Here is a 22500-nt window from a genome sequence, read left to right as displayed (position 1 = left end):
TTTTTATTATGTATATTTATTTTAGATTTTTATTTTAAGTTATACTGATGGTTTTTTTTTGTATTGTTTATATACTACTATATTTTAATATTTTGATAGATTTATTGATAGATTTAAATACAGTTATTGAAGTTTTTAAATCTGAAATATTGTTAAATATTATTACAATCAAATATCTGTTTTCTGTGTGAACATCTGTTACGTTGAATTTATTTCTGTGATCAAAGCTGAATCATGTCACATGATCCTTCAGAAATCTGTTTGCTGCTCAAGAAACATTTCTGATTATTGCACAGGTAATATTTTACTGGTTTTATTTTTCAGGGTTCTTTAATGAACAGAAAGATCAAAAGAACAGCATTTATTTGCAACATTCTGCTAAACGAAAGTCTGTGTGAGACTCGATGGCAGGATGTGAAGTGTGTGTGTATCACCGACTCCAGCGGCTGTGTGTGTGTGTGTCTGTGTGAATGTGTGTGTGCGTGTGAGTGTGTGTGTGTGTGTGTGTGTGTGTGTGTGTGCATGTGAGTGTGAGTGTGTGTGTTGTGTCTGTGTGTGTGTTGTGTGCGTGTGTGTGCGTGTGCGTGTGTGTGTGTGTGTGTGTGTGTGTGTGTTGTGTGTGTGTGTGTGTGTGTGTGTGTGTGTGTGTGTGTGTGTGTGTGTGTGTGTGTGTGTGTGTGTGTGTGTGTGTGTGTGTGTGTGAGTGTGTGTGTGTGTGTGTGTGTGTGTGTGTGTGTGTGTGTGTGTGTGTGTGTGTGTGTGTGTGTGTGTGTGTGTGTGTGTGTGTGTGTGTGTGTGTGTGTGTGTGTGTGTGTGTGTGTGTGTGTGTGTGTGTCTGTGTGTGTGTGTGTGTGTGTGTGTGTGTGTGTGTGTGTGTGTCTGTGTGTGTGTGTGTGTGTGTGTGTGTGTGTGTGTGTGTGTGTGTGTGTGTGTGTGTGTGTGTGTGTGTGTGTGTGTGTGTGTGTGCTGGGAGTGACCAGCAGCTCGTATCACTTCATCAGCTCTTTTCTGTCATTAGAGCAGTTCTTCAGGACAGAAGGTGCCGCAGGAGCTCTTCATTCAGAAATCCTGTAGAGAATATGTTCAGCTTTAACACGTGTGTGACGCAGGAGACAGGTTTGGACTTAGCTTTTAGAGTTGTTGTAAATTAATTGTAATAAAATAATCCTCATACATAACTATATATATATATATATATATATATATATATATATATATATATATATTATATAATATATATATATATATATATATATATATATTAAGTTAATATATTATGCTACTTATATTATTAGTGTATTATTAGTGTTAATTGTAGTAGATGTATAGTATATACTATTTATCAGTATTTTAAATAAAATTAGCCTTTATTCTAATTTAGAATATTTGTTCATTTTATTTTTAGTATCAGGGATATACCAATATATTTATTAATATTCTGAATAAATTTTTATAGTTCCAATTTTCTTTTCTTTTTTTAAGATTAATTTACAAATTTTAACTTGATAAATACATAGATATATAAATAAACACGGTTTACTATATGATTTAAAAAAATATGATTATATGAATATATAATATGATTTATTTCTGATTTCTTCCTAAAAATCTGTATTAGTCCAGTATCATTTTTAACATTTGTTTTATGTCTGACATATTTTTATATCAGTGTTATTTTACAGTTATTTTAGATAATAAGTACTTAGAATTTTAATTTTACATTTTTAGAAAGTTTTCTTTTCTTACAAATATTTGTAGCACTTATATTTTACTATCTGGTATTTTCGAATTATTCATACGCTATTATAGTATTTGCGTTTTCACTTTAATTTGAGTGTTTTTGTCCTGTGTGGTTGCTGGCCCAATAAAAGCCTGTGATCTTCTGAACGAAAGCTTTGAATCTGGAAGCAGCTCGCTTCGTTTGATGAAGGATTCAGTGAGTTGATATTTTCCTCTGGAGAAACATCTGGCTCCTCAGAGAAGCGGTTAAGATCTTAAGCGTATCTGTTGAGAGGGGCTTTTTAGCGCCGCGGATTTTGCTCTTCTCTCGTTTAGAGCGGCTGAATGGATCCGTCAGCTCCTTTCTTATTCATTCCATCATCATTAGAAGTTGTTTTAGACGTTCTCCTGGCGTTTTCTCAAAGCGTCATCTGCCGCGCTGAAGATTTCACTGGAACGTCTCTCACATGCCAGCTAGATATGAGTCCGAACATCCATCAGACGCGTGCGTGTGTGTGTGTGTGTGTGTGTGTTCCAGCTCCGACTCAGGTGCTGTTCTCCTTCGACGTGGGGAACGGGCCTCTGGAGGTGAAGGTGGAGACTCCCGCGGCTCTGAACGATGAGCGCTGGCATCACGTGAGGGCCGAGAGGAACGTGAAGGAGGCCTCGCTGTACGTGGACCATCACCCCGGAGCCGTGCAGAAAGCCCCGGCGGACGGACACATTCATCTGCAGCTCAACAGCCAGCTGTTCGTAGGTAAGCTCAGCACGCTTCGGACGGACGCACGCGTCATGCGGCACTACAATATCTTTTGATTTTTTTTTCCAGTGTATTTTATTGGGTTTTTCTCAACATTAAAACAAGACATCTAACCATCTGAACATCACATCAAAACTAAACCCAAGGACAAAAAATAAATTAATTACTTAAAAAAATAATAATAATTAAATAAATAAACTAAAAACAAATCAATTAATTTACTGCAAAATCTTAATGGGATATTTGGCTTAAAAATATTTTACACAAATTAGAAAAAAAGACACAATTTAGCTTTTTTTTTTATGTTTTTATATTTTTATAATTCAGTTATATTGAATCATATGCTACTACAACATTTATTAATATTTTAAAAAACAGGTTTAAAATATGTAATATTTTTACGTCCTTTTTAGTTTTATTTTACTGTTATAGCATTGATTATTATATTATGATAAAAGGGAACATTTTGCTTACAAATTATTCTTTTTTATTATTCCCAAATAATATTTTTATATTTCCATCATGTTTATGTAATATAATTAATAAAATTAAATAATATAATAAAAAATATAATTCCATATTTTTATAATTTATTTACAAAATTGGATTTATTTTTATTTCAATGTTAGTACTTTAACATATTTCAGATAAATGTTTGTTTTTCATCTAACATTTCTATTTTATTTCAGCTTTATTTCAGACTAATTTTACTTTTAGTTATATTAAGATATAGATATATTATTTTACATGTTATAAAATATTAAAACATGGATTTTTTTAATAACAATATCATTAGTAGTAGCATTTTTATTTTTCATAAAGTGCAAAAATGCTAATTGCCTCTTGCAAAATGAAGCCCAGCGTTCAAAACATCACAAACACATCTGAAAAGCAAACATTTGTTTTTACGTTGCAAACACATTTGCCATAATGTTGTCTTTGGATATCATATACACACGGTTATTAAAAAATAAAAGGCACGGCACGGTTACTGTACGGAAACGCAGACATCTATTTATTATATAATATATCTATTACTGCGTGTGGGATATTGATCGAAAGAGACTCGATGTGATTCACAGTTACACTCGAGAGCTACAAAATACATTTAGAGCCACGTAGAAACAGCAGACTAATAATAATCAGTTACATGAGAGCAGGTTTAGGACGAGCACGAGAGCATAGAGGAACTGAGAAACCACTGAGAAAAAACACACAACTTAACCTGTGGCCTGTTCTGAAGCCGTTTGAATCAAGTCACTGTGCGTTTGCAAGCGAGGTTGGTCAGGTTTGGTGTTTGAGTGTGCAAGCGGTGCAAAAACAGACATCGAATGCATAACACCAGAAATAAGTAAATAAACAGGAAGTAGCGTGAAGCGAGTCTGAAGACGGCTTTGGAGATCTGTTGACCTTGACCGAGCAGCTGGCGGATCTGAAAGGTGTCTGAGCGTTAGAGGAGGATGAATTGAAGTTTTCCAGTAAGTGTTGGCAAAGTAGTGTCATTACAGTTCAATCTTTACAGCTCCATCTGCGCCGATTGGATCGCAGGCTCCCGTGACTGTTCAGAGCCGGCCGTCTGCTCATCTCAGCCTGTTTATGATGCAGCTCCGAGGTCTTCTGGGTAAAATAGATCGCTCACTCCACTCCTGGAGACGCTCTCGCTGTTGCAGATATTCTGAGAGCCATTTTGATCAAGTTTTGGGCTTTTATAGGCGGCTGCTTCGTAGAGATCTCACCTCAGATACAGCTATAAAACGAATGGATTTTCATCTTATTTTAATGACTTTAATAGTTCTATCAACGCTGTTTTTAATTTGTGTTTTGGCCTGTTTTTGTTTCACCGTTTGAGTTAACGATGACTAGGACAAACATTTTAAATGATTATTATTTTGATTTAATATTTTAAATTGTACATTTATTTAACAATAACAACGTTGTTCTATTTTAAATAATTAATTCTTTTTGAATTTATCTTTTTTCTTAAAAATAACAACATTGTTCTATTAATGTAGATTTTAGGACCACTAAGATGTTTTTATTATTATTATTATTATTATTATTATTATTTTTTTTTTTTCATTTTGTTTCTTTTGGCATTTTGTTTTGTTTTTTGCATTGTTTTTATTTCTTGAATTTAACAGTTTTAGTTTTGTTAACAATAACAGCACTGTTTTATTTTAACATATATATAAATTTATATATATATATGTATATATATATATATATATATATATATATATATATATATATATATATATATATATATATATATATATATATATATATATATATGTATTTTTGCTCTTTTTTAGGACCATCAACATTTATTAGTTTAATCGTTTTTGCATTTTGATATTATTTTCATTCATTTAATAATTTTACATTTCTATCAATAATTTTTTCACATATAAATTTTTCAGTTTTTTTTTTTTTTTTGCATATTAACGACAATTAGCCACAATTTTGTTAAACTATAAGTAAATTAAAAATTTATTTTTCTTTATTCTTAATAATTTAAGCGAAAAAGTCATCTGTTTCCTGTAGGACGGCTATCACATTTGCATTTGTCTCCTGTTTCATCGCTCGCGTGTCAAAACTTTTAACAGTTTGAACAGCGTTTCCAACTTTTCACAGATGATTATATGGCACAGCTGGCACAGCGAGGTGTGCGCTCAAACGAATTAGCACTAAACCGCTGAACACTAATATATGCAGAGCGCATTATTTCTGTATTTATAGCTTGTCTTCTGCAGGAACAGAATGCAAAAAAAACCCAGGATTCTTCCCGAAGCAGTCACCACAGATTGAGAAAGATTCAGCACATCACAGGAGGAAAAAGTGCTTTGTTTTGAACGGTTGTTGCCAGATTGGGCGGGTTTGAATATGGTTGTGCGGGTAAATATTGGCTTGGGCGGATGGACAAAACTCACCAGCCAAAGTGTGCATGTGCTGCATCCAATCAATCATCACGAGGGTACTATATATATGGGTGAGGTCTTAAATCGTTCCTCCAATCTGGCAACGCTGCTCGCGTGTTTTGAGAGTGCACTGTGCTCGTGTCTTCAGGAGGAACGGCGTCCCGGCAGAAGGGCTTCCTGGGCTGCATTCGCTCGCTGAAGCTGAACGGGAAGACTCTGGATCTGGAGGAGCGGGCCGAGATCACGCCCGGGGTAACTCCCGGCTGTCCCGGACACTGCAGCAGCTACGGAGGCCTGTGCCAGAATCAGGGCAGCTGTGTGGAGAACCACAGCAGCTTCTCCTGCGACTGCAGCCTCTCGCCCTTCACCGGCACCTTCTGCCATAAAGGTAGTGAGCTCAAACATTCACGACATCAGTCACGACACGCTTCCTTTGAACTCATAAACCCTTCTTTTCTATCTATCTACAATGATAATAAACTACATCTCCAAAGCTGCACTTTATAAAACATTTAATTAGGTGAAAACAAAGGTAAAATAAACTAATTCGAAGATTCAAATTGGTAGTTTTTCTCAAATAAAAAAAAAAAAAATTGATAACAAATGTCTTATTTTTTTGTGTTTAGTATTATTTATACACTAATATAATATTTATTCATATTTTTAATTAGCTTTTTTTCTTTTTTTTTTTTACATAAACCTTTAGTAATTATGTAAGTTTTTCTTAGGGTTTTTTTTTTGTATATATAATTACTTTTATATTTATTTTAGTCATTTTAATTCAACTTATTTTTGTGAATTCCCAGATCGACCGTTTTAATTTTCACGTAATTATTTATTTATTTATTTTTACTTTACAAAAATGACTTTTGCCGGTTCTCCAGGTCCGCGCTCAATGAGCAAGTCACCATTTTATTCGCAAAAAATGGCAGTAAATCACAAAATTTACTCACACCCAAAAGTCTAGGTTTAACTTGACGAAATTATGACCGAAATATCTTACAATAGCATTACGTTGCACTTTATTTTGATGCTTTATTTTATTTTAAATTGTTATATTGCTATATATTGCATTTTATGAATTCACTTCCATAGGCACCATTTCTGGGTGATTTATTTTATTCAATCGCATAAACGCAGACAAGCTAAAACACAGAATGCATAAACAATCAGACGGATTTCGTGGATCTTTTCTTATTTTGTGATCTAGCAAACATGCAAAATGTATTCATTCCCCCATTAATAGTGCACGCTGATATAAAATGATATTTTTTCGTACCCGCATGATGCAATGATTTCACATCAGTATATGCCCGTTATTCTAATCCCGTTGCGTTCTGTCTGTTAGACGTTTCTGCCTCCTTCAAACCCGGGACGTCAGTCACGTACGCGTTCAAAGAGCCGTACGAGCTGAACAGGAACGTCAGCGCTCAGTCGTCCTCCATCTACTCAGATTTAACGCTGAGAGGAGAGAACGTTTCTCTGAGCTTCAGGACGAGTCAAGCGCCGGCGCTGCTGCTTTACGTCAGCTCCTACTACAGAGAGTTCCTCGCCGTCCTGCTCGACAGAAACGGTATGAAGCGCTCTGATCCTGTTCTCGTGGATTAGCGTGAGTCTGAACGCTAAATTACTTCCTATATTGTCTGAAATCCGGCGGGAGACGGGGAAAGCCGTGAAAGAGACGTCCTGTCGCGCGTCGGCGGGGGATTTATTCCCTCGTGAGCTCGTGTAAACACGCGTCTGTGATCTCACGCGCCAGAAAAGCCCATTCTCTGAGCTAGGTTTTCTCTAAAAGTTGCTCGAATTTCATCCCAAACACCAGCCTGATATCAGAGACACGCTTCTCGCCGTTTTGCTGTAAATGTGCCACGGCAGGGGAAATGACGTTTTAGTCAAATTGAGAATTTAAGGTGATGAGAAACCGTAAAATAATGCAAATAAACATACAGGGTCTCTTTCTATTACCCTTTTTAGATAAATCATACGCTGCAGATGGTTGTTTTAGAGTTTGTATCACTGTCTTAATTAAACCTAAGGGAATCAGTAAAATAGCCAACGAATAATGCAAAGACATTGCAAAAAATACAGTGTGAGAGTTAAGGGTCGTGCAGTGACTCATGACTCACGATTTTAGATTTGAATCACTTTGTCCTGACCAGAACCTGACCAGATGTGATGCAATGAAACCTTTTTCTAATGTGAAATGATATTTTACACGATATTGTAAATGTATTGTACCTCGAAAATGAAAATACGAAAAATTAAACCATAGTAAAAATATAAAAAACTAAAATATTAGATTAGATTAGATTCGATTTTATTTAATGCTTCGTGCAAAAAGAGTCGCAAGGTTTGATTTGAATCAGTCTTAAACAAACATGGCGCAATAAAACATTTTTCTCCTTGTAAAAATTATATTTTAGCCAAATAATGCAAAGACAATAAAAGTACAAGACCTCTTTCTATTGAATCGATTCTTTTAACGAATCATGTAAAAACACTCACAAGGTTTAATTTGAATCGATTTTTGATTTGAATCACTTCGTCCTGACTGAAACCTGACCAGATGTGATGCAATGAAACCTTTTACTAATGTGAAATGATATTTTACATGATATTGTAAATGTATTGTACCTCGAAAACGAAAATACGAAAAATTAAACCATAGTAAAAAATATAAAAAACTAAAATAGTTGAACTAGACGAAGCTGCAAGCCACAAAATATAGCACTGAGCTCAAAAGATATGTTTTGCGGATCATACTGTGTACTTTGATTCGATTTTATTTAATGCTTCGTGCAAAAAGAGTCGCAATAAAACATTTTTCTCCTTGTAAAAATGACATTTTAGCCAAATAATGCAAAGACAGTAAAAGTACAAGACATCTTTTTATTGAATCTTTCCAAACACTGTTGTGAGTCGATTCTTTTAACGAATCATGTAAAAACGCTCACAAGGTTTAATTTGAATCGATTTTTGATTTGAATCACTTTGTCCTGACCAAATGTGATGCAATAAAACCTTTTTCTAATGTGAAATACTATTGTACATGATATTGTTCCTTGCAAACGAAAATACAAAAATTAAACCATAGTAAAAAAATAAAATAGTTGGGAGTTTGCAAATTTGAACTAGACGAAGCTGCAAGCCGCAAAATATAGCACTGACCTCAAAAGATATCTGTTTTGCGGATCATGCTGTGTATTTTGATCAGATTTTGTTTAATGCTTCATGCAAAAAGAGTCTTAAACAAGCATGGTGCAATAAAACATTTTTCCCCTTGTAAAAATGATATTTTAGCCAAGTAATGCAAAGACATATTTCTATTGAATCTTTCCTTTTTTTGTGAGCCAATTCTTTTAATGAATCATGTAAAAACACAGTTTAATTTGGATCGCTGTGCTCCGACCAAGACTGACGCAATAAAAACAGATGAATAAAAATCTTTTCCCAGTGTTATACTTTAATTGGATCTAAACAGATATTAATTGTTGTTGGAAACGTGTTGCATCATGTCTGGTCGGAGCCAGAGTTGCATTTAACCAAGACTAAATATAAAACTGAAAAAATTGTTTTCTTTTTTGCAAAAATTGTAGAGATAGAGATGTAATAAACTAGATCAAAAACAAAAAACACTCGTAATGGACGTTCATACACAGTAACAGTGTGTAGTTTTTTTAATAAATATTATTTCAATGACTAAACATCAGAGTATGTTAGTCAGTATAGTCTTGTTTTATTTAGCATGCTGTTAGGGCCAATCACTGAGGCGTCCCAGCAGCAGTGGACCTGGCTCATCACGTGTTTGCACGGCAGCGTGGGGTGTTAATACCTGCTAGTGCAATTAAGTCCAGAAAGTCCAGAACAGCCTCCAGAACCCCGGCGGCCGCTCTGACAGCTTCCTGTTCCTGTTGCATGTGATTTTTATTTATTTCCCAGTGTCCGTGTGCATTAATTAACAGGACGGTTCACCTAAAAATTGCAAGCAAAAGCCAACCAACCCACTGGAGCGCGTTTGTCACGCTCAAAACACACATCTGAAGTGAAAGTAGTTGTAGCTTTGTAAAGAATGATTAAGCTCATCACATGTATGCGTGGAAATAAATAAACATCACTCTCTCTCTGTCTGTCTGTCTGTCTACAAAAAACTAAATCTCTAGAGTTGCACTTTACCAGAATTTAATTTGGTTAAAGGTAAGGTAAAATACACTTAAATATTCACTTTGAGCTTTTACTCAGAAAAATATCTTTTCATGTATACTATTAATATTTTAATTAGCTTATTTTTATATTTGTTTTATTTACAATTCTAGCCATTTTATGTGCTTTCATAAGTGTTATATATAATTAATAATTTAACATATATATTAATTTAATATATATATTTAGACCTAGTTTTATTTTTAGGTATTTAAACTTATTTCAGTTATTTCCCAAATGAAAAGTACTAATTTTCACTTTTTATAAGTTTACATTTTTCATTAATTAAAATTATTTTTTTATTATTATTATTATTTTTACAAAAATGGCTTTTAACAGTTCTCCGGAGCTGCACTTTACAATTTAATTAGCTAAAAACTAGTATTTTATTTTGACACAAAAATATTGTGTACTTTTTGTTGTAAATTGCTATATTGACATATCTATTGCTATATTTTTATTGGATTGCATAATCAAAATATTGATTGGAATTCACTTAATTAGGCACCATTTTTGGATGATGCATTTTATTAGTTCAAACAGAATCCATAAAAAACACATAGCGTGTTTGTCATGCAAAAAATGCACTTATGTTTACTTGACAGCATGTTAAAAAGTAGTCTGTGCTTTAGAAAGAATGATTAAATTCACGTACGCGTTGATAAATCTTTTTTTTTTTTGAATGCCCTTGTTTTGTTTCATAGAGAGGAGCGTTTTAATCCTCTTAAGATGTTGCTTTGTAGTTGCGTAACGCGTTGATGTTTGCTGCGGTTAAATGCTGACTTTTTACGGTATAAAAGCCTGTTGAGAAACCCGATGCTTTTTGTTCTAAAGGACATTTGGACGTCAAGTACAAACTGCAGCACAACAGAGACGCGGAGGTTTTCCGAGCCAGCGGCAGGAGTCTGGCCAACGGGCAGCTGCACCGCGTGAGCGTCCAGAGACTGGCAGACACGCTCAGCATTCAGGTACTGGGACGCCCAACTAAATGCGATGGGGGTGCTGTCCTCGACACACTGCATCTGTCATGATGAGATGCGTCTGCACGCTTAAAACGCTTTAGTTCAGTCAGGCCACGTGAGTCAAGCTTATACGACTTATATATCACTGCAATCCTGTAATTAGCATCATTTAGCAGCTTTTTCGGGAGAAAATGACCCTCCTCCATCCCCAGCTCCACCTTTCGCCCACAATCAGGACTCGGCTTTCTTTGCTGAATCAGACTCCTTTGTCTTGAATACTGCGTTACACTTAAATAGCGTCAGCGATATCTGGCTTGTTTTGTTCTGTTGTTATTTGCTCTTTCGTAGGAGGCTGTGCGGATGAGCCGAAACAAACCGTACGCTTAGTGCCTGTCACTTTGACAGCAGTGGTCCTGACAGAACTACAGGCAAAAGACTCCGTTTTCCGGCGCTTTCGCCTCTAATTGTCAGCTTTCAGACCGGTGTTATTTCAGTATTATGACACACCATTATATAACACTTTACGGCAAGCTCTCATCGGTTACAGCGTGAGCTAACAACGAACAGTACGTTTTTACTGCATCTATTAATCTTTCATCATTTATGTTAATCTTGATGTTAGTCGGCAGTGTGTTGACTAACACAACTTTTGGACTTAATAATGTATTAGCAAATGTCTAATTTAACCTGAGCCGTTTAATAAATGCCAAGTATTGTTAGGGATGCAAAAATACAGTTCAATATGTACCTCAGTTTTTAACGTAGAGGTATTATTTTTTTGATTTTTACCCAAAATGTGATGCATCGGCGCTATGAAGACTTGTAATGTGTGTTTTATTTGCGCTCCACGCGTAAAAATGACATATGCATCACAAAAATGACGCCGATGATGTTACAGGACATCCTGAATATGGCTAAAGGCATCGCTATCGCTACGACTGAGTAAAGAGAAGATAGAAGGTTAACCATTTTGAATGATGAAATGTAAGGATGATAATCCCTTACCTGTGACAATATATGGCTTCTTATAATGACTAATAAGTATATTTGTAAGCCATTTCTGATCTGCATGGTCTTTATTACAGTATAGAATATGTTATCTGGGATGTGAAGAGCACATAAGATCACAAAAAGAAGTCAATTCACAAAACTCTGATAATGTGATAATGTTCTCTGTTGTTGCACAACAGGTTTAGAAAAGCTTCTCATTGCAAGCCATCACGAGGAGAGATGCTGGGCGTGCTTTGCTTTTTTTAAATAGAAGTCAGCAAGTCATGGCACACAGCCAATAAAACACACAAATCGAACCGTCAGTGTCATACCAATCCTTGACATCTTGCCTTTAAAGGGATAGTTCTCCCAAAAATAAAAAACTTGATGTTTATCTGACTTAGTTTTTTCATTAGAATAAAAAAACCTATGTTTTTTGTTTTTTTTTACTAAAAAATTAATGGGCACACAATCTTTGAGAGTAAAAAAAAAACATGCACTCACAAACCCTGTATGTGTGTGTGTTTGTGTGTGTGTGTGTGTGTCTGTGTGTGTGTGTGTGTGTGTGTGTGTGTGTGTGTGTGTGTGTGTGTGTGTGTGTGTGTGTGTGTGTGTGTGTGTGTGTGTCTGTGTGTGTGTGTGTGTGTGTGTGTGTGTGTGTGTGTGTGTGTGTGTGTGTGTGTGTGTGTGTGTGTGTGTGTGTGTGTGTGTGTGTGTGTGTGTGTGTGTGTGTGTGTGTGTGTGTGTCTGTGTGTGTGTGTTTGTGTGTGTGTGTGTGTGTGTGTGTGTGTGTGTGTGTGTGTGTGTGTGTGTGTGTGTGTGTGTGTGTGTGTGTGTGTGTGTGTGTGTGTGTGTGTGTGTGTGTGTGTGTGTGTGTGTGTGTGTGTGTGTGTGTGTGTGTGTGTGTGTGTGTGTGTGTGTGTCTGTGTGTGTGTGTGTGTGTCTGTGTGTGTGTGTGTCTGTGTGTGTGTGTTTGTGTGTGTGTGTGTGTGTGTGTGTGCGCGTGCGTATGTGTGTGTGTGTGTGTGTGTTTGTGTGTGTGTGTGTGTGTGTGTGTGTGTGTGTGTGTGTGTGTGTGTGTGTGTGTGTGTGTGTGTGTGTGTGTGTGTGTGTGTGAGTGTGTGGGGGTGTTTGTGTGTGTGTGTGTGTTTTTACTGTCAGACTGCAGTGGTTTGAGGTAAAAATCTTTGTCTGTGATCTCCTGAAGAAACAGTCACCTACATCTCGGGGTACGCAGATAAACATCACATTTTCATTTTTGGATGCACTATCCTTTTATAAGTCTATAAATAAGCTGATCATTTCCAGGAATGCTGTTTAAACCCTTTCTGAAAGGCTACGACATGCATCAAAATATTAAACAGAGCACCCCGGGGCGAGTAGTGATGAATTAGAAATCAGGTTTTTGATCACATGGAGGATTCGATTTTGAGTGTCCAGGTGAAACGTGACAGGCGCTGGTCAATAAGGGTCAGTCGGCTGGTCACAGTTAGCCTGAAAGTCTGCAATAAGACACGTGGACCGAAGCGCTTCCTCTGGTGTTGAACCAAAGAGCGGCTGCAGTCTGACAGCAAGCACCGATGCGTTTTACAATTGCTTTGAAGATAAGTTTTAATTAAAATGCTTGCAGATGAGCACGTCCTTGTTCTGAACGAACACGATGCTGCCAAGCCTTTTCTGTCCTCGTTCCTAAAATGTTAACTTCTCGTTGTCTTCCGCCTTTTGTAGGTGGATCAGCATGCGAAGGAATATTTCAATCTCACGTCAGACACTGAATTCAATGCCGTCAAGTCGATCGTGTTGGGAAAAGTCATCGGTGAGTACACGGTCAGATCTAAAACTGTGAATATTAGGACTTTGATATCAATTTTCTGTGCATGCTCCGCTTAAACTATCTGAAACCAGTTTAAATGACTGCTCATGCGGTGAGAACTGAGTATCGCAAATTTAAGCTTGCATTTTTCATAATAAATGAGCCAAAAGCGTGCTCATTTGACGAGCGCTTCTAATCAGTTGTGAAGCTCACCAGAGTGTTTTTGCATTAAGGAGGAAATGTCTCCGAATGGCAGTCGAGTTCTGACCTCGGTGACATGCAGATGGTCAGTTAAGTGGCCATTATTCTATTTCTTTTTCTGAGCCTCACGGATGCCGAAATGTCTGGAGGAAGCAGAAACATCGGGAGCTTGTTTGTGCAGTCAGCCGAACTCTTCAATCTCAGGCGAACAGAGTACAGTTGTCCTATTTGCTTCAGATAAGACTAATATTGACTTTACATGTTATTATTGTCGTCTGGGGGACGGCAAATGGGTCAGTTAGATTTTTTTTATGCCTATAAATAGGACCCGCAGCAGCTTTGTAGTCATAAAACCTGAATAGATGAATAAAACATGCAGTTAATAAATAATACAGAAGTTCGCAGGGTGAGTTTTGTATTTAAAAAGTCTATTATTAGGAGACAGTTGCATTGTGAGTTTTTCACATTGCATTGTGATTCTCATTTCAGTGCAAAATATTTTGCATATAATGTGTGTGTGTGTGTGTGTGTGTGTGTGTGTGTGTGTGTGTGTGTGTGTGTGTGTGAAGTCGCATGTTTTTCATGTTCGTTGTGCACAGTTTGGCACTAAAATTGCGCATATGCATTTATATATTTATATTCTTACATCGTATATTACATATAAATATATGTAATGTTAAACATAACATATTTTCTTAAACATATACATGCATGTGTTTATATTTATATATACGTAGTAAATATACACAGCGCACACACGTGTATTTAGTAAACAAAAGCTTTGGATTTTGAATGCAATTAATTGTTAGACGTACATTTTTCTGATTTTAATGGGAATAGTTTCTGCGTGACAAAATATTGGGGTGATATGGAAGCCTTTTGGATAAAAAATAAAAAAAAATGACTTTTTATCTATTATTAACCATTCAAATGCAATTCGGAGACAAAAAGTCAAAATTGTGAGATAAAAAGTCGTAATAACCTTGTTTTATTTTTTATTCAGACTTCCATAAAGTGATCCTTTTTTCTGCACAAATATATTTGCTTTGACTTTTTGGGAATGATCTTTTGTCGAAATTTACTGGCAGGGTTTACAGACTTCAAGGTAAGAAGCTGTTATGATTGTATACGATCTCCCCCAGCAGTCATTTCTAGTTAGCTGGAGATCCTCACCTGCCAAATTAGGTTCATTCTCAGTGTAATGTCATGTACAGGTCGAGGATGGCTGTGTTTTATGGAGGGAAACGTTCTCATGGGGCGGCGTGCGCGTCCGTTCGACCTTTCGTATGAACATGTGACGTGAAGCGCGTTCGCCGTAACTCTTCAGACAGTGTGTCGCTGACAGCGGGCTGTGTGTCATTTCCAGCAAACACTATCGATCACCGCCAGAAATCGACTCGTAATGAATACTAAATCAAACCCGAAACCTGCAGAGCTCCTGAAGATTAATATTAGACCAGTTCAGAGCTGAAATGATGGAAATCAAGCCGGAGAAGCAGATCATCAGGTGCATGCCAATATAGATAGAGACGGCAAATACTGAGGATATTAGTTCTTCGCTGTGAACCTAAATAGTCTAAAAGCTTTTTTTAAAGAACCGTCTTGCATTGTTGCATGTCTTACTGTTCAATCTGATATAGGGAGAACACTCGGAGGCTCAAACTGAGCCAAAATGTGCAATTTGGTGCTATTTATTTGGACAAAAAGACATTCGGTGTAAATCAATGAGATCTTTATAACAGATACTTGCATAAAAACGCTAAACATCAGTTGTTAGTCTATAACTCTATATATATATAATATATATATATATATATATATATCTCAGTAAGAAGAGATTAATGTAATCCAATGCTGATGGAGAGCTGAAGAAATAAAGGCTCCTCAGAAGATGTGAAGATCGTCGCTCCGCTGAGGAACAGCCAAAGTAAAGCTCCTCAAAAGATCCTGAGGATCAGATTTGTATAAACCACCGAACAAAAGGCTATTGTGACTTTTATCTCCCAATTCAGAATTGCTGGATATAAATTGACGTTGATAATTGCGTTTTAGTGATAACCTGCAATGCTGATCATACAACTGTAGTAAACGACAGACCTGAATCTTGATGTTGGAATAAAAAAAGTTCACGCGCATGTTATTTGTCAACTGCGTCTGGTTTTTTTTCCGTGGCTCGGTGTCTGAATAAAAGCACTTTCTTCGGGCCCGATGTGTTCAGTCGACTGCCGTTGCTGTGGAATTGAATGCAGCGTGTGGTTTTCGCTCGAGATGTTTGGTATAAAAGCTGAGCGCACGGTTTTTGTGTTCGGTCGCCGCTGTCCGTGTCCGTTTGAAGCGAGACTCGCATCTCGTTACAGAGAGTGTGAGGCAACATGCTGTGAAGAATATTAAGATTGCTCAACGCCTGCTCTTCTGAGCTTAATGGAGTTCTCGTGTGTCGGTTAAGCTTGTTTCAGATGTTCCTCTTGAATTTTCTTAAAAGAAATCACTGAATGCTTGGCACGAAGTCTATAAAATGAATGCGGAAGTGGCTTATATCATTTGTTCTTGGGAGTTTTGTTGGCGGATCTCTTCTGAAACTCAAGAGGAGATGTGTGCGAGTCTTTTTAACAGCAGAAACATCTGAGAAACTTGACCAAACAATAGAGATATTTTTGTGTGATCGTTTTATATCGCAAATTATAGTATTTTCAAAATCTTAGGCTAGTTTTAGACGGTAATTTCTGCATTTTTAAGTATTGCATCACGAAAAAGCGACCTTTTTTTAATTCACAAAAAGTGTTGACGCTTCTTTGAGGTGTTTTTTATGAACTACTAGATAAAAAAAAAATACGAAAGATAATTGCGGTCTATTTTCTAGCAATTGCAAGTTTATATCTAACAATTCAGCCTTTTTTCTCTGAATTCTGAAAAATAAACTCATAATTGCATTTGTTATAAAGTCAGAATTGCATGATATTAATGTGAAATTGCATGAGATATAAAGTCAGAATTGTGAGATATAACATATCTTTATTTTTTTCCCCTCGAAACTGGACTTTATAACTCGCAATTGCGAGTTTATATCTCACCGTGTGTGAGATCACTGGAGGCTTTTTCTCAGAAGAAACATTTCTGAAGCAAGAGAGTTAATCAAACATTTAGGTGGAGAACATTTAATGGATATCCTAGAGTTATTTTTTAGATATGTAGCTATTTCATAATATAGCAACGTGGTAAATCCAAGCCCAGTTTGAGATCTCCTAAAAATTTTAGAAGGAGAACTAGATTTATTTTTTTTCTTAGGAGAAGCATCTTAGAGGCAGGAAGTCAACCAAACGTTTCTATTAGATCTCCATTTAATTGCTCCAGGACAAGATCGTTTGGGTGTTTTATTGCAGATTATTCTATTTTGGTGAATCTGAGACCAGTTATTGAGATCTTTTCAACTTGAACCTTTCCGTTAGACCTCCATTCAATTGAGGAGAAACGTTCGAGATAACTCTGAGACTTTGGCCACTATCGATATCTCTTGAGGATTGACGTGTGAGATAGCAGGGGGTTTTTTCTCAAGAGAAACATCTAAGCTGTCTCCTCGTTGCAGTTTTGGAGGAGATCTCATCTCTCACTCTTCTTGTTTGCAGACTCGGGTGAAGTGGATCCAGAGATCGCTCGTCTGAATGCTCTGGGCTTCACCGGATGTTTGTCGGTGGTCCAGTTTAACTCCATCTCCCCGCTGAAGGCGGCTCTGCTGTATCCAGACACCAGTCCTGTGATCATCACCGGAGCTCTGAGTGAATCCAGCTGTGGCTCTTCTTCAGCCGCAAACCCCTACGCCGCAGAGACCACGCATTCCCTCACAGGTAACGGCGCTTAACAGGTGCTTGAAGTAAAAATCACTTTCTTTTTCTTCAGGGGTGAGCTGATTTTCACCAATAACCCGTAAACCTTTAAACACGGATCTATTGTGTGCTCCTTCTTTTATTGTGTTTTTTAATCTACTCATAACCCAAGCAGCACAGCCTAAATCTGCCAGGAGCCTTAGAATAAATATCAACCCTTCTTACAGTTTAATAAGTAGAGGAACACAAGAAAACTCTGAGCACATGAGATTATACGTCACTGCAAAAAAACATTTTCTTACTTGTTTTACCACTACAAACATCTAAACATTCTTAAATCGAGAAATTTACGGAGGAATACATCAAAAATGTAAGTTCAGTATCTTACAATATAAAGAAATATCTGCTAAAAAAGCAATGGCTTTGTATCTGACAAATGGCTTTTTTGAAACCATGTGTTTCTTGGGATTGCACAAAAACTGATCCATCTATCTGTAATTGCAATATACACTGTTCTGTATTAGATGTGTTTTATTGATTTAACGCAGAAGTAAATGTTTGCACAAGGGCAGCGACATTCATTTGAATGAAAACCTCTTTCTAAACCTCTCTCTGGTTCGTCGGGTTTTTTTCTGGCCAGGTTCCTCCTCAAAGTCGAACTTCAGCAAACTTCGGTCGCCGGCTCACTGAATCCATCCGCAGTGCTAATTAAATTAGAGCAATAACGATGGTAATGGCTGATCGCTGTATTAATCTGCGTGAGAAAGGCTTTCATTTGCATAATCATTTGTGGATTGGCTGCGACTGAGGCGTATTCAATGAGCCGTGAGTCCTGCTGATGATCTGTGTCTGTCCGTCTCTCTTCTCTGCTGTAGATCATCTGAGTACAGTAGGTACGGGTGAACCCATAGTCAATGCTATCAACAGCGACTCGGCTTTGATCGGAGGTAAACGAATGTCGTAGAAACCTTCCATTTCTCGTCTTTTCTCATTTCATCCATTATTATTTGCTGCTTTCAGCTCACGTTTACTTTGCCTCGCTCTAGGAATCCCATAAATGAACAATTCGCTTAAATAATTCCCGTATTTTTATTTTTGGGGGCTTTGTGTAAGACCGAAGGAGACGTTTAACCCCTTTCTTTTCATCCGCCGAGGCTGCTGAGCTCCAAAAATGCGACGTAAAAGAGGAAAACGTCGTGAAATTTACACTAGAAAATGGAGCTTAAATATAACGTCGAAATGAGATTTAAACAGCAAAAAAATAAATAAATAAATTGTATAGACACAAATACAAAACACTACTATTGCGACACATACAAGACTAAAATAATGCAATAAACACTATTTTATCAACATAAAGGTGTACCATAAAACCCTTATGCATATAAATAATAAAAAAAACAATTATGTCTCACAGAAAATCAGTTTTTTCACTGTAAATTATAAGATGGCTAAATTTAACACTCTTTTATGTTAAAATAGCATGAAAAATGTTAAAATGATAGTCAAAATGACAATATTTAACAGGTTTTACCTACTTTAAAGTATTACTGTTCATTTGTAGTAATGATAATAATTTATAAAAATAAAAATAACATGAAAATATCTTTTAAAATGTTCCCATTTGATTCGATGTGTTCTTTGTCATTAGTACGGTATCTGAGCGGAGATCGTTTCCACAACAAATGTGTTTTTTGTAAGTTTACCGCCCTGCTTATTGTCAAGGAATGGAAAGCAGGAAGAAAGACGCGAGTCCGAGTAAATGATCACGTTTGGCGAGCTAAAACTTGCTCTGAAGACGTTCGGATGATTTGTTATGCAAAGTGAACTTCAGTCTCTGTGTGCATTTAAAAGACTCCATAAAACTAATCAGAAAACCTCAACCCGGCGGCGGCCCTCAATAATGACTGATTAACGGCTGCGTTCACATTGACCGAATATAAAGAGTTCTCCAAAGCTATCGGTAAATAGAACGAAATTAACAAAGGCCCCCAAAACTAATTAAACATTTAAAGAAATTATTTGCTGATTAAGGGCCTTCTGCCACAATCCCGAACACACTTTGTCCTTTTCACAGCCTCCGTAATGTGGCATTAAATTGAGTTGAGATTTATTTTGGCGCTTCAATTAGACATTTCTTTTACCCTTTATAATTAAATGTGCCATGCTTAAACGGCCACAAAGGAGAGAAACATTTTCGAGGCGTCTGACTCTGACAGCGAGCAGAATTGAGTCGGAGCACGTCTGATGGCGTAACGAGACCATCACGGCGCCAGTCGCCAGGCTTTTTGCCAACTTTCTGCCGCTTATTGATAGCCCGCGTTTAACCGCTTTAAAAAATGCCACTAATGGCGTCTGAATTGCGATCGATTGTGGCGTTAGATCTGCGTGAGGTCTGGATTCATCTGACCGTCCAGCAGCTCAACTTTAAAAACTAAAAGCCATGTCTGCAAGTCACCCTCCACTAATTGACCAATTTAGGTGCTTTTATTTATTTCATTATTTATTTTTGCAGTATTTATCCAAAGTTGAATTATTACTATACAATATTAATTTGCCGTCTTCTTCTTTATATATATATATATATATATATATATATATATGTGTGTGTGTATATATATATATATATATATATATATATATATATATATATATATATATATATTAATACATATTTATAAAATGTATAAATACACATACATATAAATATTTTTAGATTTCATTAATATTAATGGAAATGAAATGCTTCAAATGTTAAATTATCATCAAGAACTTTACTTATGGAATTCCTTCAGTTTTTATTACAAATTAATATTTATTAATTTAATTAATGCATGCTCATTACATGTGTTCTATATTTTAATAGCATGTTTATATTTGCGTTAATATTAAAACAATAATTTATAAATAATATACATTATATTATTTTTTATTTATTCTCTAATACCATTCTTTTTTTTTTTTTTTTTATTAACCCCTATTTTTATTTATTTTTTTAACTTTGCTCATATCCAATGTTGAATCATAATCATAACAACAGACATGAATTCTTTGTTTTCATTTCAAGTATATATATATGAATGCATATTATAATACATATAAAAACATTTCTAGTCCATGTTACAAGTTTTTCAGTCAAGCACGTCCATTACGTACGTCTATCATTATCACCCAGTGATGTCTGAAAGTACCGGGGTCAGAGCTCCTCTCTGCTGTTTTTCAGGTGTCATTGCCGTCGTGATATTTGTGAGTCTGGCCGCTCTGGCTGTGACGGCGAGATTCCTGTACCGACGGAAAGAAACGTTTCAGACCCAAGAGCCCAAAGCGGGGAAAACAGACGACAGTCCCGAAACGCCCTTTAACACGGATCCCAACTCACAGAGCATTATCAGTGATAACCAAAAAGAGTATTTCATATGACGCTCTCTCCCCTCGTATCGGACTAATCCAGTTAAACCGACGGACTGAAATGCCTTGTCGAGTCTAGGGACATTAACATTCACGGTGCATTATGGGAAACCGACCGAGAGACTGGGGCTGCCGAAGAGGAGCGACGCATCCCTCCGTTTTTGCCCTTTTTGTACATAAAACGGTTATTGTCCAGAGATTTGGCACAATAGTACGGTTTCTAAGGTGTGTATAATGACATTCATTGGTTGTAAATATTCTTTTGAAATGAAACTTTGTAACGTCGCCTTCTCCTTTTGCCTTCGAACGATTCAGTGCTCAGTATTACATTTAACGGAGTCGAAGAAGCGATCATTGTGTAACTAAATCGAAATAAATGTGTGAGTCGGTGAGTGCGATGTTGTTGTGAATACATGCGTTCGGGGAAGGCTGTACGCTCCGTATTTATCACTCTTTGCCCGTGCTTTTCTCAGTGATTTGCCACTTGGAACAAAAAAATACATCCTATGACAGTTGTTTATTGTGGACAATTTGCGTCTCTGGTCTTTTTTGTCATGAAAGTTGTCACCATTTATTTATTCCCATTCCGTTTGACAAGCGAACGTTGAAAAAGTAGGCGTTAGAAAAGTGCATTTCGATTTCATAGAGCGATAGCTCGGCACAAAAAGGATGAAATTTTACTGAACCTCAGGCCGTCCAAAATTAGCATGAGTTTGTGACTTCGTCAGATTTGGAGAAATGTAGCATCGCGTCGCTTGCTCACCAAAGTGAATGGGTGCCGTCGGAAAGAGGGTCCAAACAGCTGATAAAAACATCACAGTAATCCAGTAATGGGGTTTTTTGGAGACAAAAGCTGTGTGTTTGAAAAAAAAAAAGTGCATCAATTTTTTTTTTTTTTTTTTTAACCAAAATAAGAGTCCGTGATCCATAATAACGCTTCTTCCAGTGAAAAAGGGGTCTGGTCTGAATCTGAACCGGATCTGAATCGAATCTGAACAGATCAAGCATTGCTCACAAACCAAATCAGCTCTAAACAAATATCTGGCTGGATTTTGATGTGAGAGACAACAAGAAGAAGCATTATTATGGATTATGGACTCTTATTTTAGCCCAAAGCAACAGATTGAGGTTAAAATGTCTTGACGATGGATTTGTTTCTTAGAAAGATGTTGTCTTCTTAAGAGCGTAACCGATGCACCGGAGCGCTGTGGATTACTGAGATGTTTTTATCAGCTGTTTGGACTCTCATTCTGACGGCACCCATTCGCTGCAATGCGACAATTCTTCGAATCTGCTGAAGAAACAAACCCGTCCGCATCTTGGGCGGCCTGAGGGTGAGTAAAAGTTCATCGAATGTCTTCCTTCAAGTGTCTTCTCTGTGGTTTTGGTCAAAAGCGAGTGACGTTTAAGTCATGTTGTCAAACAAAGCGTCTGTCAGCCGAGCGTGAAGAACGAAACACTGGCGCGCGCAGCTGGAGTCTTCATTTCTGAAATGCTAATGCCTCCGATGAGATCCGCAAGAAACGACGCTGGCGGAGAAAAACACCGATTATGACTGCAGAGATACGACAGCCACGAGCGTCTCCAAGTCAACGTCAGGCTTCGCTTCAGACCACGGCCAAACGAAAAGGAGGAAAAAAAACCTGTCCGAAAAATGTCCAAGTTTGGCGAAATACAGTCTGGAAGATTGAGTACGATTCGAGTGATC

General features: G+C 36.9%; 1 protein-coding gene across 1 annotated transcript in view; it reads left to right on the top strand.

Annotated features, from left to right (window-relative positions):
• Positions 1 to 21322, top strand: part of cntnap3 (contactin associated protein family member 3) — a 34884-nt gene extending 13562 nt beyond the window's left edge. Inside the window, 8 exon segments of the mRNA XM_043231626.1 lie at positions 2258 to 2476; positions 5546 to 5785; positions 6746 to 6970; positions 10432 to 10565; positions 13278 to 13365; positions 17187 to 17405; positions 18260 to 18331; positions 20608 to 21322. Of these exon segments, the coding sequence (XP_043087561.1) occupies positions 2258 to 2476; positions 5546 to 5785; positions 6746 to 6970; positions 10432 to 10565; positions 13278 to 13365; positions 17187 to 17405; positions 18260 to 18331; positions 20608 to 20804 (1394 nt within the window). The 3' untranslated portion in view covers positions 20805 to 21322.
• The last annotated feature ends 1178 nt before the right edge of the window (positions 21323 to 22500 follow it).

This window comes from Puntigrus tetrazona, unplaced genomic scaffold (genome assembly GCF_018831695.1).
Source record: "Puntigrus tetrazona isolate hp1 unplaced genomic scaffold, ASM1883169v1 S000000397, whole genome shotgun sequence".
Classification (NCBI taxonomy): domain Eukaryota; kingdom Metazoa; phylum Chordata; class Actinopteri; order Cypriniformes; family Cyprinidae; genus Puntigrus; species Puntigrus tetrazona.
Note: the sequence above shows the minus strand (reverse complement) of the source record. Positions and strands in the feature narration are given on the sequence as shown.